This window comes from Capra hircus, chromosome 11 (assembly GCF_001704415.2).
Source record: "Capra hircus breed San Clemente chromosome 11, ASM170441v1, whole genome shotgun sequence".
Taxonomy (NCBI): Eukaryota; Metazoa; Chordata; class Mammalia; order Artiodactyla; family Bovidae; genus Capra; species Capra hircus.
The window spans coordinates 64,531,513-64,550,000 of NC_030818.1; the positions used below are offsets into that span (position 1 = coordinate 64,531,513).

An 18,488-nucleotide genomic window follows, 5' to 3' on the forward strand; every position below is an offset into this window, starting at 1 on the left:
CTGTCAATTTTCTGGGATATCTCTATTTTGTAAGAAAAGAAAGTTATTCCTAATTCTGGATGCGTCTGGGGGTCTCTGGAGGACAATTGCCCTGTGTTTCCCCTATTTAGAAGTTTGGATCTCACAAGGGGGGTGGATTGCACTTGTCAATGTCATTTATGAACTCCTGATTATATTTCCATTTTTTTATTTCTGTCATAATGTAGGTACACGAATTATGTGACAATTTCTGCCACCGGTATATTAGCTGTTTGAAAGGGAAAATGCCTATCGATTTGGTGATAGACGATAGAGAAGGAGGATCAAAATCAGACAGTGAAGATATAACAAGATCAGCAAATCTAACTGACCAGGTATGCGCTTTTCAATTTCAACATCCCTGGGAAAAAAATCTGTATGCATATTGCTTGCTGGATCACTACCACCTCCTTTTATTATTTGCATATGATTAAGTCCCTTTTAGATACATTTCCATCGAAATGAAAATTTTTGAATAATGTGGCTATTATTGCTTCATTAAGGCTGGCTCTGGGATCCGACCTGGAGAGATGAGCTTGTAAAAGCTTTGCCTGCAAACTTGACCTGTTTCTTGTCGCTTTTAATTTTTGTCTTTATTTTATTTACCCTCTACAATAATGGGAGTGTTAACTGCCAGTGACCGCCTCTGGTGGTAGGGCTTTGTTCTGGAGCATTTTTTCCCCCTTCTCTCTCAAAGAAAAGAAAAGTGTAAAGACTGCTTATTTCTTATTTTATTAGGAATAAACCCAAGATAGGTGGTCTGAGAGAGACAGGGAGGGTTTGAAATCTAGCAAATGCTTGCTATTTTCTCCCTGTCTATACGGTTCATTAGCCTGTCTTGTCAGCTTTCCTCGGCCGAACGCTTCTAGACCTCAGTGAACATTGCTTTGTGCAGTGCTCGCTGCAAGCTCGCCCATTTTATTGTACTTAATAGAAAAAATAAGACCAGGCCGAGGTTAGAAAAACAGATAAATATGGACGTTTCTCCTCCTCCTTTCTCTTCATCCTCCAGCCGGTACGTGCTCTGGGCCCTCTGGGTTGGCAGCTTTTGGAAGCGTCTGCGTCAGGGGCTCCTTGCGACTCCCTCGGTGTGGCGGTGTGGCGGGTGGGGGACTTCGCGCCGCCCTGCTCTCGCTGCCGGCCTCCGCTGGCTTCGCCCCCTCCTCTCTCGTCCTCCCTCCAGGCCCTTCTTCCGCTGCGTTGCTAAGTGGGGACGACTTTTATTTGAAGTTGCTGGGGGTGGGGGTAGATTTCTCTCACCCCAACACCAATGTTTGTTCCTAGTCCCTCTCTCCCTCACTCCTGTCTCTGTGTCGGCCCCAAGGAGTTGAGAAAATGCACTGAAAGTGAAAACGTGAGGAGTGGATGAGATGGAACAGGGTTCAGGACAGCTTTCGGCTGCGAGTTATGGCAGGGCGTCTTGAGATCTGGGTGGCGGGCCTCCTGCGCCTGTCCACCTATAAGTGAAGGCCCTGAGTTGTTTCTCTTTCTGACTTGGCACGTGAGTTCTGTCTTGTGAGAGAGAGCAGCCTGCCTTTGTTAAGCCAAAGGACAACCAGTCATACAGAGGTTTTTTTGCAAGCTCTGCCATGATCACGGTTGGCCAGCGACTGTCTTGCAGAGTCCTTGCCGAAGTGCCCGACTCCTCGTCTGGGTGTCATCTTCAAGTTTGCTTCTCTCCCTTCAATCCCTTCAGTCCCCAATCTGGATTTCTCTGGGTGACCCCCTCGGCAGAGGCAGAATTTCTCCTTTTTCCCCAAAGAAGTGGAGGGTAGGCAAAGCTGAGCTTTAAAAGCGTCAACCTCGCCGGGTCTTTTCTAATTGGCGAGTTACAAACTTTCGGCAGTGTAGACGAGTGCCGGGAACAGGCAGCCTGCGCGATCCTGGTGCTGCCCCGCCGAGGTGGGAAACCAGCAAGCGGCCCCCGGTCTCCACCCCGCCAGCCGCTCGGCCTCCCGCCTGGTTCAGGCTGCCAGCCCTCTCCCCGGAGCTGTTAAATGCAGATTCCGCTGAGGAACCCTCGGGTAGCTGCTGTTGAATAAAAATTGTAATCCAACAAGCCTAACTAGAAAATGGGATTCTAAAAGCTCCGGAGTGCTGGGTACATAAAGCTATTTGAGCAAATTACGAGAATCGCTTAGGGGCATGAATGAAATCAACACTTTAATTGCCTCCAAAATGAAGATTTATACCCCATTTTCCTCAACGAATCATTATTTTATTAAAATCAAAGATAAAGGATCAGAGTTAGGGGTGTTTCAGGGGGTACAAAATTGGTAAAACAAAATTGAGTTCCTCCTTTACTCCTTAGGTAAATTTGTTACTCAGTTACCTTTATTTGAAACATGCGAATTGGTGGGCAGTGGCCAGGGGTAAAAACTGGTTCTTCATTCTCCTCCCCCAACTATAGAATGAGCAGCGTGCCTCCCTCCTGGCCGCTTAAGAGTGGGGGCTTCGCAGCTCTGGCTAAGCTCGTGGCTCGGTGGGCCTGTGCGCGTGGGCGCGCTCGCGGGACCCTCTCGGGCTCACCGAGGTCTCAGTTGGGCGCAGGGCAGCAAACCCCGAGTCTGTGCTTTGGAATTGTCCGTTTCCCAGAAGGTAGGAGCGAGTGTGCCTGGGCTCCCTTTGGAGACGGGCGCGCAGATCGCGGGGCGCACGCGGGACTGTGCCTCACTCGCGGGGTGGAGTCCCCTGTCCTGGGAGGTGGGACGGAGGGAAGAGGCACTAGGGCCGCCTCGTGGGCGCCAGTACTTCTAACTGGAGCCGGCTCGCCGGTCCCCAGGGGCCGGGCCGGGAAAGGACTGCCTCGACACCTGTCTGCGAATGCGGCCCAGCCAGTTTGAGCCCCAGTGGCGGGTGTGCTGCGGGCTTCAGGTGTGGTGCGAGCGCGGGGCGTCGTTTGCTTATTAGCCCCTCTGTCTCTAGGGTCTGTGGGCAGTAGGGTTTATTTTATTTTACTTTTCTCCTCGGAGGGCGCGAAGGCTGCCACCCGCGCGGGGACTTGAAATCCACGACTTGGATACCAGCCGGTTTCCCCGAGGGCTCAATTGGAGGAAATCTACTTGGCCTTGAGGCGTCCTTAGTTTGGTGCTTTGTTTTGTTTTTCTCATCAGATTAAGATGCCCCCAGAAGCCGTAATCCCGCTCTCACCCCACCCTCGACGCCCTCCCCCGACTCCCACTCCCAGACCCCGATGTCCCAGGTCCGAGAGTCACCTACCTCGGGCGCCTCCAGGGCGCCCTCTCCTGACGGCCTCGCTCCCCGCTCGGCACAGTCGTTCCCGACGCCCGGGGCCTGGGGGCAGCGAGGGGCACCCGGCCTTACCGGTCTCGGCAGGCGGCGAGGGCCGGGCTGAGACCCCGGGAGCGGGTGTAGACAGGGGCCTACCGTGCGAGACGTCGAGGCCAGGGTTGAGCCTGGTTGGTGATGGAGAGGGACGGAGGGCACGGCGAGGCGGAGCGCGAGTTTGGGGGACCCAGGGTGGAATTGGGGTCGCCAAGAGAGGTTAGACGGGAAAGAATCTGGTTGCCAGACGCTGGACTTTAGGCCGCCCTTCAGGAAGGTGCTGTCGAATAAAGCCTTCCTTCCTCGAGTTGTTTGTTTCTCGCCACTCCTTGAATCTAAGCATTTTCCACTCCAAGGACTGTCGCGAGAGGGAGAGGAGAGAGAAGCGAGAGTCCCTGGGGCCCCCGAAGGCCACCAACTGAGGTGGCCTGGCCCCCTTGCAGCGAGTGGGACTAGCTGAGTCTGTGCTGAGGCGCCAACCCGGGTTCTCCCACAAGCAGGGGGAGGCAAAGAAAAGGTCCCTTTGGATTACAATTTTTATTCAACAGCAGCTCTCCGGGGGGTCCTCGGCTGAATCTGCATTTAACAGCTCCTGTTTGAGGGCTGGCGGGCGGCACAGGGCGCCCTGTTGCATGTTAATCTAGATTTGCCTCTGACATCTGGGGAGAAGTAATGTGGCTCCCAGAGATGGAACCAGAAAGTCAAGCTCGCCAGGCAGGTTAAATGCCAAGCGCTGCTGAGGTCCCCGGGGATGGGGGTGGGGGGGCCGGGGTGGGGGGGGGACCGCCGCCAGGGCTGCAGAGCCCAGGCCGGAGAGCGGCAGGCTTCCGGGCCTCTGGGATCAGGGGCAGCCCTGGGCCAGTGCGCTTTGGTTTCCCAGTGGGGCCAGGGAACCCAGGTGGCAGTGTTTTATTTGAAGAGTCCAGAACGTTGTTTCTAAAGCATCCTTTGAGATGACTGTCTTAAAACTGAACTTGAACTTGACGGAAAACACCCCTTCCCTTCGAAGTGGGATGGGGACACTTCCAAGGGAGATTTAAGCTTTCTCTTTTGAGGAGGTGTTGCTAAGGGATGGGGAGGCCTAATGTTCTTCATATATTGGATCCACTGCTTTAGGAAAAAAAAAAAAAAGATGAGGCCAAGGGATATTTACTAATACTAGGAATGCAAGCAGTTTTGTTTTCATCCATTAAGAAAAACTGGACACAATCATGGAGGGATAGGAAAATGTCAATTAGTCTGTTTCTAAATGCTTAACACATGGACACAACTTATTTAAATTGTAAGTACTTCTAGGGTCTCACTTAATGTCTTAATCCTGAAACCTCTGAGTCCACAAGCCTTGAAGGCCATGGAGTCTTAGAATAATCTGACTTTACTTTTGATTGTTGTTGTGAGTCATGTGGGATACTCTTAATTCCTCTTGAAATATGTCAGAGGGAAATTATGGCAAGATTCACTTTAATGATTAAATAATAAGGTGTTGACTGCTTGTCACTACAGTGGCTAATTGGGATGTTCATTCTAGGCCCTTTGTTGCTTAGTATCCTTTGATTTCAAAGATAGTTGTTTACCAGGTGTGTTTTTATTGTTTTCTGATTGGCTCTTTGGGTGTATTTATGTGTGACTGTCAGAGTAGGGATGTATTGATTCTTATTAGGGGCATGCCAAAAACATTTGAGAGGAAAAAAAAAGTGGTACAGAGTCAATGCAGATAGGTTGAGATCGATTACATTTTTAAGTGTCTCAAAGTCTAAATGTTAATGCTGTAAAAGTTATTCACCTTTCCTAGTTTCTCTCTTTCTCAGTAGAAGTCCCCAGTGCAAGCTCTATGGTTAGTAGAAAGCAATGATACTAATGCTACTTTGTACAAGGTAAAGCCCCATAACAGTAACTATTGTTCAGTGATTTAACTAGCTCTGTGGCAATAGGTCACTCAAATAGTTCCTGTCCCAGCAGAGTGACTCTATGGCTCATGATTTAGAAATATATAGAGTGGTTGTGGGGACTCTTGCTATCAGTCCTAACTTAGAGATTTTTCGTACAAAACGTGGGGAAGTTTAACTAGTAGAAGAAAGAAGAAGGAAGGAGAAAAGGCCTTAAAATAAGGGCCTTGCTTTCAAAAAAGTAACTGAAATATCATGCTATAATGGCCCAACTTTGAAAACAAACGAATTTTAAATCATTATGTTTTCAAACACTCGTATGTTTAAATGTTAAAATGTTTGTCATAGTCCGAAAGATTTAAAACACAGCTGTTGCCGTGTGACGGACGGAAAATTATGCAGTAAAACTCCGTACTCTTAAAAACAAAGACTATTTGTGGTCCCATAGTAGAAATATAGGTTTTTTTAAGGCCAAGCAGATAGACTACAGTATTACCAAGGGGCCTATGTTATAAAACTAGCTTACCTTCCCTCGCAGGTGGAGTTGGAGAAACTGAAGAATGCATAACAAGTTGTATTAAAACACATATAAATGAAAATGCTGTCAAATGAATTCAAGTGAAGTATTTTCACATTGGTAATGCTATGCTTGCCATTGCAATAGCAATATTTTCTCATGAAACGTAAATATGTCAAACCAACATGAAATGCTTAAGTTTTAATAAATGATCATTTAGTCATCAAACACAACCTGAGTATGTATACAGAAACTTTTAAAGAAAAGTCGGCATACAGCCAAATTCCTATAGGGACTAGCAGGGGAATGATCAAAAAACGAACACGAAATAAGACTTCCTGTAAGAAGGTCTATAATTCAACATTATTTGACTCCACTGTCATGGAAATAGTTGAAGGATAGTAAATTGATACCATTCTCAGTCATTTTTGTTACACAGTCTTAAATGTTTGCAACTGTAGCATTTTCCATGGCCTTTTTTGGATTGTGATATCTGTCGTATTTGTATCAAAGTAGCACTTGAGTTTATGTTATAATCGAAACAGACATTTTTGCTGTTTCTCCTATGTGCAAAAAATTAATTTAATATTTTAAAATGACATCAAAACTATGGGAAAGTCTTCTTTTACAAATAAAGAAATAAAAATAGAATACATGTGACATAGTGTTTCTGACAGTTGTGCAGATGTTAGGCCTAAAAGTTTTCAAAATCTTTAGTAAAATAATACTGCTTTAAGTCACATAGGGCTTGGTGTCCTTACTAGGCAGGAAACCTCAGGATATGGTACCTGTTAAAAGGTTAGGGTCTAAAACATAAAATACAGGTTCCCAATTTGAATTTAAATAATTATTCCAGAATTTGACTTTGGGGATCCAGTAAAGTTTTGGATATTTTACTATCTTTCACACTTGTGAATAAACCTAACATGTATGAGATCAGTTTTGAAAAATTCAAGCAGATGAGTATGTGTGTGTGTAGTGGAAAAGATAAAAAGTCTCCTTCACTATATCCTTAATTTAATATGCCATGGTTTCAGGATTATGAGAATTTGGGAAAGTTTATTGAAGTCTTAGACAGCTTCTCCAGAAAGTAGAGCTATACCTTTATCGGGAAACTGCTGGATTTCCCACACTTCTAAATCTGACATTTTAATAAATGGTATAAAAGATACTATGTAAAATAAGTGAGAATACATTCATTTAAATATTTGTCACTAGAATCCAATTTCAATCAATTTAATGCATTCATGTGTGCAGAATTAAAGCAATTGGCAACACTTTGCTACACTCTCTCTGAACACTCTTTTCCCAAATAACATTTCTTAATCTAGGAAATAGGTTCTTGTTAAAGGGAAATATAAGAGTGCAAATATTTTAAAATGATTTTATATTTCTGGGCTTCTTGGTTCAGAAGTTCTAAAACTGAATAAAACATATCATAAAGAGTTTATTCTTTACTGAAAAAAATGCTTATTTCTACATTTATTGAATTATACACCTGTTGTTTATTGGTATCATGAGTATATACAGTTAAATACAAATTATAACCAGAACTAAGTTATTAACTCTCTTTAAGAAGTGCAATAACCATGTTCTGGCTTTTCGATGCACCACTGTATACAGTATAAACTAATGCAGGATAAATAAGTTGCGAAAATAAATTTTATATTATTTACAATCCTCAAAAATATATTTTTACCCTTGATATCTTTATGACTCCATTTGTAATTAAAAGGATTTATAAAGATGAGGTAAAGAACTTTGAATGAAGTGTTGTTTCTTTAAGAAAAACTTAAATGGTATTTTTCCATAGAAAGGAAATGCTGTTTCTAAGTTTACTAAGTACTACTTATAAAATGACTGCAACTTTTTATGAGTTTAAGCAACATTTTATAGTCTTTTTTTTCATTTTGATACAATATCAAGTCTTAAATTTTACAATGGATTTAAACATACTTGATTCCAACTCATTTAGAAAATAGTAGTAAGTAAATAATTCGCATTTTGAGTGATATTAGAAGTTATTCTCTGACAATATATGCGTGCTTAGAATTAATTGTTGTGATGAATTCCCATTTCTCTAGATTTTTCCTTACACTTTACAACACAACATGATCACGTGTTCATTATTCATTAGTTGTAAGTGTCTGGGTTGTTGATTGTTATTTAGCAAGACAGAACTATAGCTCTTTCTTTTTCTTATCATTTTCTCCCCACTGATGGGCAAGACTCCTATGCCTGAGATTTGAACTTGGACTAGTTTGCTAGGTCTCGTTTCCCTATTTGAGTACTTTGTGGGTTCCTACCCACACGTAGGTTTGTTTTCCTGAGAAGATGAAAAATGTTACTCACTTTAGAACAGGAATGAATAGAAACCAAAGTCATCAAACCTTCCCAAACCCCTGTGCTTTATAATTAGGTGAAAAACTGAAAACTGTTATTCTTGTTTGCTTTCCTCAGGGCTGTGAATACTTGATATAAAGATTCATATCAGCCTCTTTGTGTTCTTCCTCTTAAGGCCTTAATGTTTGTTTTCAGTAACTGGATTCTTAACTGATAGTCCATATTTGGTCCCAGACCTCCATGATTTGCATTTTATTCTGTATTTGCATTCACATTATGTCCCATAGAAACTCTTTAAAGTCAAGTGTGTTTATGACTAGTATGAAACTCTGGAAAATGAAGTTTGTAATGAAACCGACATAGTCGTCAAAAGAACAATGAAGAGAGCAATTTGATGTAAACCCAGAGTTTCCTCATCCCATCCCAACTTGTAAAAAGGCTTATCTCTCTTCTTTCGAAAATATTAGAAGTTGAATGAATGAGAATTTCTTTGACAATAACACTCCTCTTAATGGCTCCATAACTATTTGGATGTGTTCTCAAATGTTAACTTAATTTGATAGACAGGCTATAATTAACTGTGACCTATAGTGTTTTCTGTAATTCAGAGACTATTCCTTAGTGATCTGAAAACTTAATTTCATACTAAATGGTGTACAGTGTCTCTAAAAGCCTACTTCCACTATTTACACGAAGTCGAAATAGTTTATGTGTCTCCAGGGCTTCAAAAGGGAGATACTTCAGAGATGGAGACTAACAATTTTACTATGTAAAGCCCTAGCAGACTAACCACTGCACGTGGGTTCTTTTTAAATTTTTGTTCCGTAGTAACCTTCCTTTCTATGCACTGCAGTTAAAATTATTCATACAATGAAAAGAATCTATGTGTTTCATGGGACAAAAACTCATACTTGACATTCTAAAGCTAGTTATTTCATTGATCAAAACAAAACCCGCCAAAAAAAGCAAACCAGTAGTGTACAGAGAGAATTAAGAATTGCAGAAACTAGGTAAAATGCTATTAGCTATGATGCAACAATCACAATAGAAATTTAAGCAATAAAATTAAATTGGGCATTTTGTATTTAGTTGGAATATTTATTTGAAAGTTCCCACCTGATCTGGGATTATTTTAATACCCCCTCCCTGCTCTCCACTTAAGAATATTTTAGTGTAAGAACTTTGTGATAACTCACCATTGGACATTACTTTTATTTGAAATTGCTCATTCATAAGAGATTCCGTCTCAGGAGTAACCACCCTGCCCTTCACTCTTGAACAGTTCAGATAAATGTATTATTTATTTACAGTCTATTGTATACATTATTTATGGGAAATATTCTATAACTCTACAGAGCATATGGAATTTATCTTTTTAAGATATGGCTGGCATCTCTGCCAAGATTGGTATAGCCCTGAGTAGATAAGATTAATCCTCATTGTACAGATAAATATCATACTCTTTTAGAGTCATTATGTGTTAACATTGCATAATTCCAGGTGCAAATAAATACATTTTTCCACTTTCATTTTAATTGTCATCATTTCCTTGGCTCCAGCATCTACCAAAGAGAATCTGGAATTTTACAATTTGAATTGATCTGTGTTCTAAATTAATATGTTTGGAGAGGAAAGTAAGATACTGAGTATCAGAATCATTTAACCATTTCATTTCTATTAGCTTGCTTCCTATTCCTTACTTAATGGGTTTAGAATTTTCTGAAGAATCATGTCCATGACATTTTCAACACTGGTTGTACATTTGGTGGCTTGGCCTATTGTTTCACCATATTCAGGCACTTTATAAACTGTGTTCAAAACAAAACCACCAAGGAAAATGTCAGGCTCATTGTGCCCTGCACTTCCTTGCACAAAATAATAGAGACATGTAGACTGTTTGTTCTGTGCATATCAAGTATATTGTTGGTGTTCAAGTATTTTTTATTCTAATAATTATTCAAAGCCAGTAACAATCTGCATTTGAGTGAGTATAAACATTTTTATTCTGGAATTTGGGATTTGCAGCAACTCAATTTTATTTTCCAAATTACCCTGCCATTTCAATTAGGTGCATTGTTCTTCACTCTACTGTTTCGACATTCTAGAGGTTTGCTTGCCACCTAAGAGAGAGAGTTGTTTGAGTGTTTAATATTTATTGAGTGCATGTAAAGAACATGCCAATAGAAAAAAAGAGAAGAATAAAACATTAACAAATCAATTATGGGGCTTTTCTTCAATTGTAGTATACTTCTAATACTCCAAATACTCTATAACTGTTAAAATAATATGAATGGCCTCAAGAACAATAGCCCTGGGTATCGGGGAAGAATGGTATTCTGATTAACTGGATTTCCTTAAAAAGTGAACCGATGATACAGCTCAGTATCCTGATTCAGGAATTCAGTTGCTTTCACTGATCTCTCTGTTAAACGCTTTGAACTACAGAGAACTTGGCCAAACTAGGAACCAGAAATGCAAATTAAATTTCAAGATGCTTTGGGAAAGGCCGCTTTAATGATTTTACTGAGATAAATAATGGAGAAAAGGGAATAATCTACTCCCTACTTCCAAATTTCACACTGTGAGAGGGCTTGAAAATTCAAATATCCCTAAGGAATGATGATACTTGAAAAATAAGATTTGATTGAAAATATTAAAACTGGCAGGGCTCCTTTAAAAAAAAAAAAACAAACAGGAAAATTAGAAAATACCCTGTTGCTAATTGCTAGTGGAAATCAGTGGCAAATGTCAATTTCCATGATTCTTTTATCCAAAACGTAATGCTACAAGGTAGTAGAATAAAACAAGACTGCATAGTGGCTGAATTCTTATTTCCTTCTCGCATCAAAACTGTGATGTGAGAAAAAAAGTTTTCTGGTTTGAGAGATGAGAAGTAGAAGATTTCAGAGACACTTGAGAGTGATGAAGGGTCTATGCATGCTCAGTCGCTCAGTCGAGTCTGACTCTTTGCAACTGCATGAAGCTGCAGCCCATCAGACTCCTCTGTTTATGGGGTTTCCCAGGCAGAAATACTGGAGTGGGTTGCCATTCCCTTCTCCAGGGAGTCTTCCTGACCCAGGCATCAAACCTGTGTCCCCTGCATTGGCAAGTAGAATCTTTACCACTGAACCACCTAGGAAGCCACCCCAGTGATGAAGGGTGTTGATGGTAATTTTGAGTTACACAGTCTTTCCAGTTGGCAGTGTCTCAATAGAGTATATACACAGTGCAGGCTGTCTGTAAGGGGGCAAGTCATTTCACCTCCAGGAGCCTCAGTTTTATCATCTGTAACATGGCAGTAAAGAACCCACTATATTAAGCTTCTATAAGAACTAAATAGCATTGCATGTAAAACATTTAAAACAGTAAACCCTAAGTGGATAAGGCAATGGCACCCCACTCCAGTACTCTTGCCTGGAAAATCCATGGATGGAGGAGCCTGGTGGGCTGCAGTCCGTGGGGTCACTAAGAGTCAGACATAACTGAGCGACTTCACTTTCTCTTTTCACCTTCATGCACTGGAGAAGGAAATGGCAACCCATTCCAGTGTTCTTGCCTGGAGAATCCCAGGGATGGGGGAGCCTGGTGGGCTGCTGTCTATGGGTTCGCACAGAGTCGGACACGACTGAAGCAACTTAGCAGCAGCAGCAGCAGCGCCTTCCATAATATTTTATCTTCTTACTCGTATTTGGCCCAACCTTCAACAACATGAATCTGATTTGAGAAGAGAAGATTGGGTAGCTGTTTATTTTGTAGGCCATCATATAATTATAGAGTTTAAGCGAAATACTGTCTTAATTCCTATTAGGAGGGGTGGCTATTATTCTGATTTCATCATAATGGGAAAGAGGACTGGCCACTCAGATATGTGGCTGAGATAAGACAATGAATCACTACAGATTTGTTTTCAAGTTCAACTTCAAATAACAGTTATGTGCATATCTTGTACTTTTCCTTCACATTTCTGAATGCACATGCTTCCTGGCTGAGGTCCAGTTGCTTACAAGATCTCAGTATCTACTTGTACTCAGGATACAATGTTTTTGGCCTAATCTGGATGTTCTTTTTGCTAGGGTTGCCTAGAAAATTTGTGGTTTGAAGTTGTTATATATAAGACACTTTTGAGTTTATTTTATCTTAATGTGTTTGTAGAATGAGGTGGACTGAATACTGAGTTACAAATGTGAAATAAAACATTGGGAAGCAAGCAATCTTATGAAAGGGACTTTATAACACCAGGTATGCTGCTGAGTCACTTCAGCCGTGTCCGACTCTGTGTGACCCCATAGACGGCAGCCCACCAGGCTCCCCCGTCCCTGGGATTCTCCAGGCAAGAACACTGGAGTGGGTTGCCATTTCCTTCTCCAATGCTGGCATATAACTTATGGATTCTTCTGCCACTCCTAAATAGCAATGATAGAAACTCATCTAACTTTCAGCAGAAAAATCTCAGCAGATAGATAAATAGTAATATATGAATTATTTAGTTACAAATATTTGGAAATATTGGAAATTTGGAAATAATTGGAAATTTGGAAATAGTGGTGGCAGCTGAATTGGAGGGTTTTTTTTAAAAAACACAACAACTCTGAATTATAGTTCACAGGTACAGTTTCAAGTGTAGAAGCATATAGAGTCAAACATTAAAATAGGAGTTTATTTTTATTAGTAGTATGCCAGCCATAATACATAGCACAGGAAAAAGAAAAGTTACAAAACGTAAATTATATACTTTTACTAAGATTCTTCTTTTACTGCATACTTTTACTAAGGGCTTCCCTAGTGGCTCAGACGGTAAAGAATTTGCCTGCAATATGCCAGACGAGGTTCAATCCCTGGGTCGGCAAGATCCCATCCACTCCAGTATTCTTGCCTGGGGAATTTCAAGGACAGAAGAGCCTGGTGGGCTACAGCCCATGGAGTTGCAAAGTTATCATCTACAGATGATAACCTGTTACAATAGACAGGACAAAGCTACTAACACGCACACACACACACACACACACTGAGATTCTTGGTGTAATGAGGCTCTATATTCTCCTTTGTTCTCCACAACGAACTGCTTAATAGAATTTGAACGTTAACTGTGCTTGAATCATTTCTAGGTTACTCATCTGCTTTCCAGTTTTGAGATTTGGGTAAAACTGTTTTCACCTCTTGGTAGCTTTTTCCCTTTGGTTGTAATTACTCTGTTTCCTTGTAAATGGTCCGAATGTCCCTACCCCAGGTAGAAATCTATATTCTCTTCTCAGACCACAGTGGGGTCACTGGGGGATAGTGCTGGCATTGATTCTCAATGCTGAAAAATTGCGCAAAATGTATCAGTGCCATGTGGGTATCAGCAGGAAAGCATTTGGGATATTTTGGGTGGTGTTTTATATGTGTAGTCATTTTCCTTTGCTTTGTCAATTCATGTGTCATTTCCTGGATGAATTAATTCAGCTCTACAGATTAGTAATGACCCGAGCGTATAAGAGTTGTGACCTGAAAGATATCAGACTGTGGGAAAGTCAGATTTTGAGGAGTGTTCGGGAATGACCCATTGTGCTGAGCCTGTTTTCTAGGCTCATTTCTGCCTCGACTATTGGGAGAAGAGGGCACGGGGATTTGCAGGAGAGCAGGCAAAATATTTAAGGACTAGGAGACCTAAAAGATGTACTTGACTGCCTAGCTGCTTTAGATTCTATGACAATGTAATTAAAAACTCTAAAATTAGTTCTTTCCACTTTCTTTTGCTTTATTCCTCGTGCATGTGATGGGTGTATGGGGCTGCGTCTACAAGAACGTGCACTTGTGTGTCTCCTCACATCTGAACCTGAGGCTTCAGTGATTCCTGGAGCTCAGACAATCACCTGATACAAAACTTTTCATTTAAAGATGAAATTACTCCTTGGAGAATTTTCACCAAAGGCAAAAAAGCACAAAAATTCTTCTCCTCCTCTCTACATGCCTCATTACACAGAGATAGAGGATTCAATGTTTGAAAAATCATCATTTTTGTAGGTTTTATTTGTGGGACGTGAGAACCAGGAAATATAGAACTCAATTTAACAGATGCCATCTCTGCCTTTGCAAACGCCCCACGCCTGCTATCACACAATCAGATGTGTGTGTGTGTGTAAATGCATATGCATATATGTGTATATGTATTTAAAGCAATACATCAGAGCTACTATGTTGCAAAGATTTTAGAACTTTATTCGATGCTCAGTTAGACACACTTATTCTGTGTGTCAGGATACCGGCCAGCACCAGTGTCATGACCATAACTAAGGGATAATTGGCTGGTTGTCAAGATGCGTTTTTAGAAGAAAAGTCCACAATGGCAAATACGGTGGGGCTGCCCTGTGAGAAGAGGAAGTGTGGTGTCTTGGGGTGAGCCACAGACCCTGAGAGGGGCTGCTGAATCCCATGGTCTCACCACTAATTTACCATCTTCCCTGAGTCACCAAAATTACCCTCAGGCCTCTCTATTAAGTGGGAGTAATAAGCACATTTTATCGCAGCATTAAAAGAGGGCCCAACGAGAACCCTGGCGGCCTGCAGACTTGGCCACTGGCAGGTTGTGGGTGTGGGGACAGGGAAGGAAATGAGAAAAAGGAGGAGAAGTATGTAAGGAAGATAACCTTTAAAAAAAAGTCCACCTCCCCTGGGGAGGTGCATGGGGGCCACCACCAGGGACTGCCCCAGACTCCAGCCAGCATGACAGTCACCTTCCAAACTTTATCACCTTTCCGCAGAACAGAGGGTGGACTTAGAAAAGGTTCTGCCTCCGGACCATTCCCTGAGCTCATCTTAATGTGGCCCTGGTCCACAGCATGTGTTCAGGCTGCGGTCTTAATCTGTGAGCTTCTGGTGTTTAAAAAGATCTGAAAGCTTGAAAGGGAAGGGGGCAGTTTTACTGTCTTAAAAGAAAACATCCTGCTCCAACTTTGCTTAATGATTTCCAGGGTTTTTTTTTTTTTTTTTTTTTTTTTTTTGAAATCTGTATAAAGAATTTTACATTTTCTTGGAATTAACTGAATTTGCAGCTGCGTGATAGGTTTTGAGAGGCGCAGGCTTTCCCTCAGGCTCTAATAAACTGAAGGTGCAATCTGGTAGCCGAGTGTGTTAGAGACCTTATCTGGTTTCTTTAGGTTACTGAGCACATTTGCCAGTGGGATCCACCAAGATCTTCAAAGAGGGGTCTCAGCATAGCAGACTTTAGATATTCATAAATAAAAAGTCTGAGATCCCAGCTTCTCAGCTTCACGTCCATGCAGGTAACACCTATCCTTTTTCATGGGGTACCTGCACAGTCTGTGCTTATCACTCTGCATATGGGTCTCACTGGTGCCTCTTCCTCAGATGGCACCATTGACTGAGAGATGCATGAAGAATCATATCTGCTGAACTTATGTGCCTTTAAAGATACTAAGAGACACTGTTTAGACAGAGGTGAGAAGTCTGGTGGTGTGTGTTCTTAGTCACTCAGTTGGGTCCAACTCTTTGAGACCCCATGGACAGTAGCCCGCCAGACTCTTCTTTCCATGGGGATTCTCCAGGCAAGAATACTGGCGTGGGTTTCCATTTCCTTCTCCAGGGAAATCGTCCCAACCCAGGGATCAAACCCATGTCTCCCACATTGCGAGCAGATTCTTTACTGTCTGAGCTACCAGGGAAGTCTAGTGAAGGGGGACTCATTACATGTGATTCGGCCAGCAGTGTGGGATGAGGTATTCGGTGAGCCCGTTGGCTCTGCCTCCTGAGCTGGTGCAGGTATGTGTGTACACGTGTGTGTATGAATATGTACAGAGGAGGGAGAGCAAGCGTGTGTATACACACATTGGTGCATCCCCCATGTGGACTGGGACTCCCCCTGGTCTGGAGGGACTGAGTTGTTCAGTTTGGGAAGCAAGCCAGCTCTTTCAGGTCACTAGAGATCACCTACTAAAGAGACCCTGGTGGTTTGAAAAAGTAAATGTACTTCCCCAAAGAGAAAGCAGCCTGTTGATAGGTGTGGACTGAACTTCAAATTTTGAATACTGTGATCATTTCATCAATTTCTACCTAGCTGCTAGCTGACCTCTTCAGAGACAAGATCACGAGGCTCTCATTTATCCACTTTTTTTCCCCCCAGTGGGACTGGTAGTGTAAAGGTTTTAAAGGAAAAAAAACCTCACTGTTTTGGTCTGGGAAAAAAAAAATGATTCTGGCATCATACTGCTGTGATGAAAAACCAAGTGCAAAAAAAGTCAAAGTGCTTTGTAGACTGTAAAGTGATTTATAAATATTAGGTATCAAATGAAACTTGATGGGGTGGGGAGGAGCAAACCACCTGTAAAATCATGTTATTTGAAGGTGAAAATAAGATCAGTTTGCATTCCCTGAGCACACACCAGCTGGGAGATAGCCCAAGGCATACTGAGCTGCACATGAAGCCAGCTCGGGTTAGCCATTCTTTCCAGAAGGTCTATAAACTGAGTACACCTGTATGTAGATATTTTAGGATTGACTAGGTCAACCTACATTGTTTCATTAGTGTTGTTACTTTATTATTGTCACATTAAAAGCTATTGTAGGTGCCACCTATTGGGTACTTGCTGCATGCCTGGAAATTGATGCTTGTTGTGTCTGCAGAGAAGTATTTTTTTAATCCTCATTTACGGATTAGGACATTAAGAGTTAGGGAGGTTGTGACTTGTCTTCAGACAGTGTAAGTGGTCTAGGATATGTCTGGCTGCAAGTTTACTTTCTTTTGCTTGTGTTATCTTGCAACTGAGTATTACATTTTTATAGTGGTTTGTGTTGTGTGAATAGAAGGGAGGTGTTTTGAAATTGTGCAAGTCTTTTTTCAATGCTTTATAATGTCTAATGTTGGAGATCACAGTATTAGGTGACAACAGAGATCCTCTATAAATCACTTAAGTGATTTGTTTATTCATTGAAAAACATATTTGTGTCTGATGTGGTACAGACATTCTCCTGGGATAGAGGGCATTAGAATGAAGATACAGTCCAGGACTTCGGAACGTTTATGGTGTAGAGTTGTAGACAGACTCAACAGATCATTGTGAACTATACGAGGGTAAAATAATAGACGTGTGCGTGAGGGGTTCTAAGTGATCAATGAGGGGAGCCTCATTCATCCTGGGGGAAGTGTGTGTGTGTGTGTATGTATCAGGGAAGGCTTTCTGGGGAAGGTAGTATCTCAGTTGTGATTTAGTAAGTAGGAGGTAATCAGGGGCCAGGTACAGCAGAGTAGGGCATTCCAGGCAGCGGAGAAAGATGAGAATGGGCCCAGAAAGACAAGATGAATGTATCTGTCAGAAATCACATGCTAAAGGGACTTCCCTGGTGGTCCAGTGGCTAAGATTCCACACTCCCAATGCAGGGGCCTGAGTTCAATCCCTGGTCAGGGAACTAGATCCCACATGCTGCAACTGGGAAAAAAAAAAAAAAGAAAGAAAGAAAGATCCCCCATGGTGCAACAAAGACCTGGTGCAGCCAAATAAATAAATAAATATTGAAAAAAAGAAAGAAAAAAAGAAATCACAGGCTGGAGCAAAAGGATCAAGGAGAAGATGACCCCCAGGGGGTAGACTATGAAGGATTTTGTGTATCAGGCTAAGGACCCCAACATGTATTCTATAGGCAGGAGGGGACTGGTTATTCATTCAATAAACACTTCCTGAGTGCCAGCCAGTAACAGGCACTGTGCTTGGTATGAAGGATGCAATAGGGAGCAAAATGGGCACTGGTTCCTATCTTAAAATTGAACTCTTTAAAAACTAGGGAGTAATTTGACTTGAATTCTTTAATGCTGGGAAGGCCTTAACAAGAACAGTAATCACTAAGGTGAAAGATGAGAGAAATGGACAAGACTTGATGACTGATGTGAAGGAGTTGGTGAGAGAGAACTGGAGAGGGAAGGGTCTCATGCATGGTTCTCATGGATGGTTTTATAGCACAGATGGATGGGGCTATATAAACATCCACTAGGGTCAAGAATAAAGAAGACTGAGTCAGAGGTTTGGTGGGGATATGAAGAGTTTAACTTTGGACTTGTTAAGTCCTTTGTATGGAGATCATTTCACAGGGAACTGGGCATACAAGTCTAAAGCCCAAAGAAGAGATCCAGAGACACAAAGTTCATGCGTAGGGATGACACCGCACATCACAGTCATGAAAGGAACTGTCTAAGGAAAACGTGGAAAGTGATACAAGAACCTCCCTGAAGGATATCCAAAATTAAAGTGTAAATGGAAAAAGGATTCATGAAGGGAAGAAGAAGGTTAAAAAGCTACCACCAGATGGCTTTATTCAGGAGAAAGGATAGGCTGGAAAGCTGTAGCTTGTCTGTTGGAGGGTCAGTGGAACAGTCGCTAGTGAATGACTCAGTTTAATTCTGAAGTGCTGGACTATATGTTTGTGTTCTCTAAGTACTGAGTCCTGAGCGT

General features: G+C 41.9%; 1 protein-coding gene across 5 annotated transcripts in view; it reads left to right on the plus strand.

Moving 5' to 3' along the window:
- MEIS1 (Meis homeobox 1) overlaps positions 1 to 18,488 on the plus strand; it is a 145,974-nt gene that overhangs the window by 7,667 nt on the left and 119,819 nt on the right. For all 5 annotated transcript variants that reach the window (XM_018055432.1, XM_018055434.1, XM_018055431.1 and 2 more), the window contains one exon: positions 207 to 353. In XM_018055432.1, the coding sequence (XP_017910921.1) occupies positions 207 to 353 (147 nt within the window). The remainder of the gene's footprint in view (positions 1 to 206; positions 354 to 18,488) is intronic.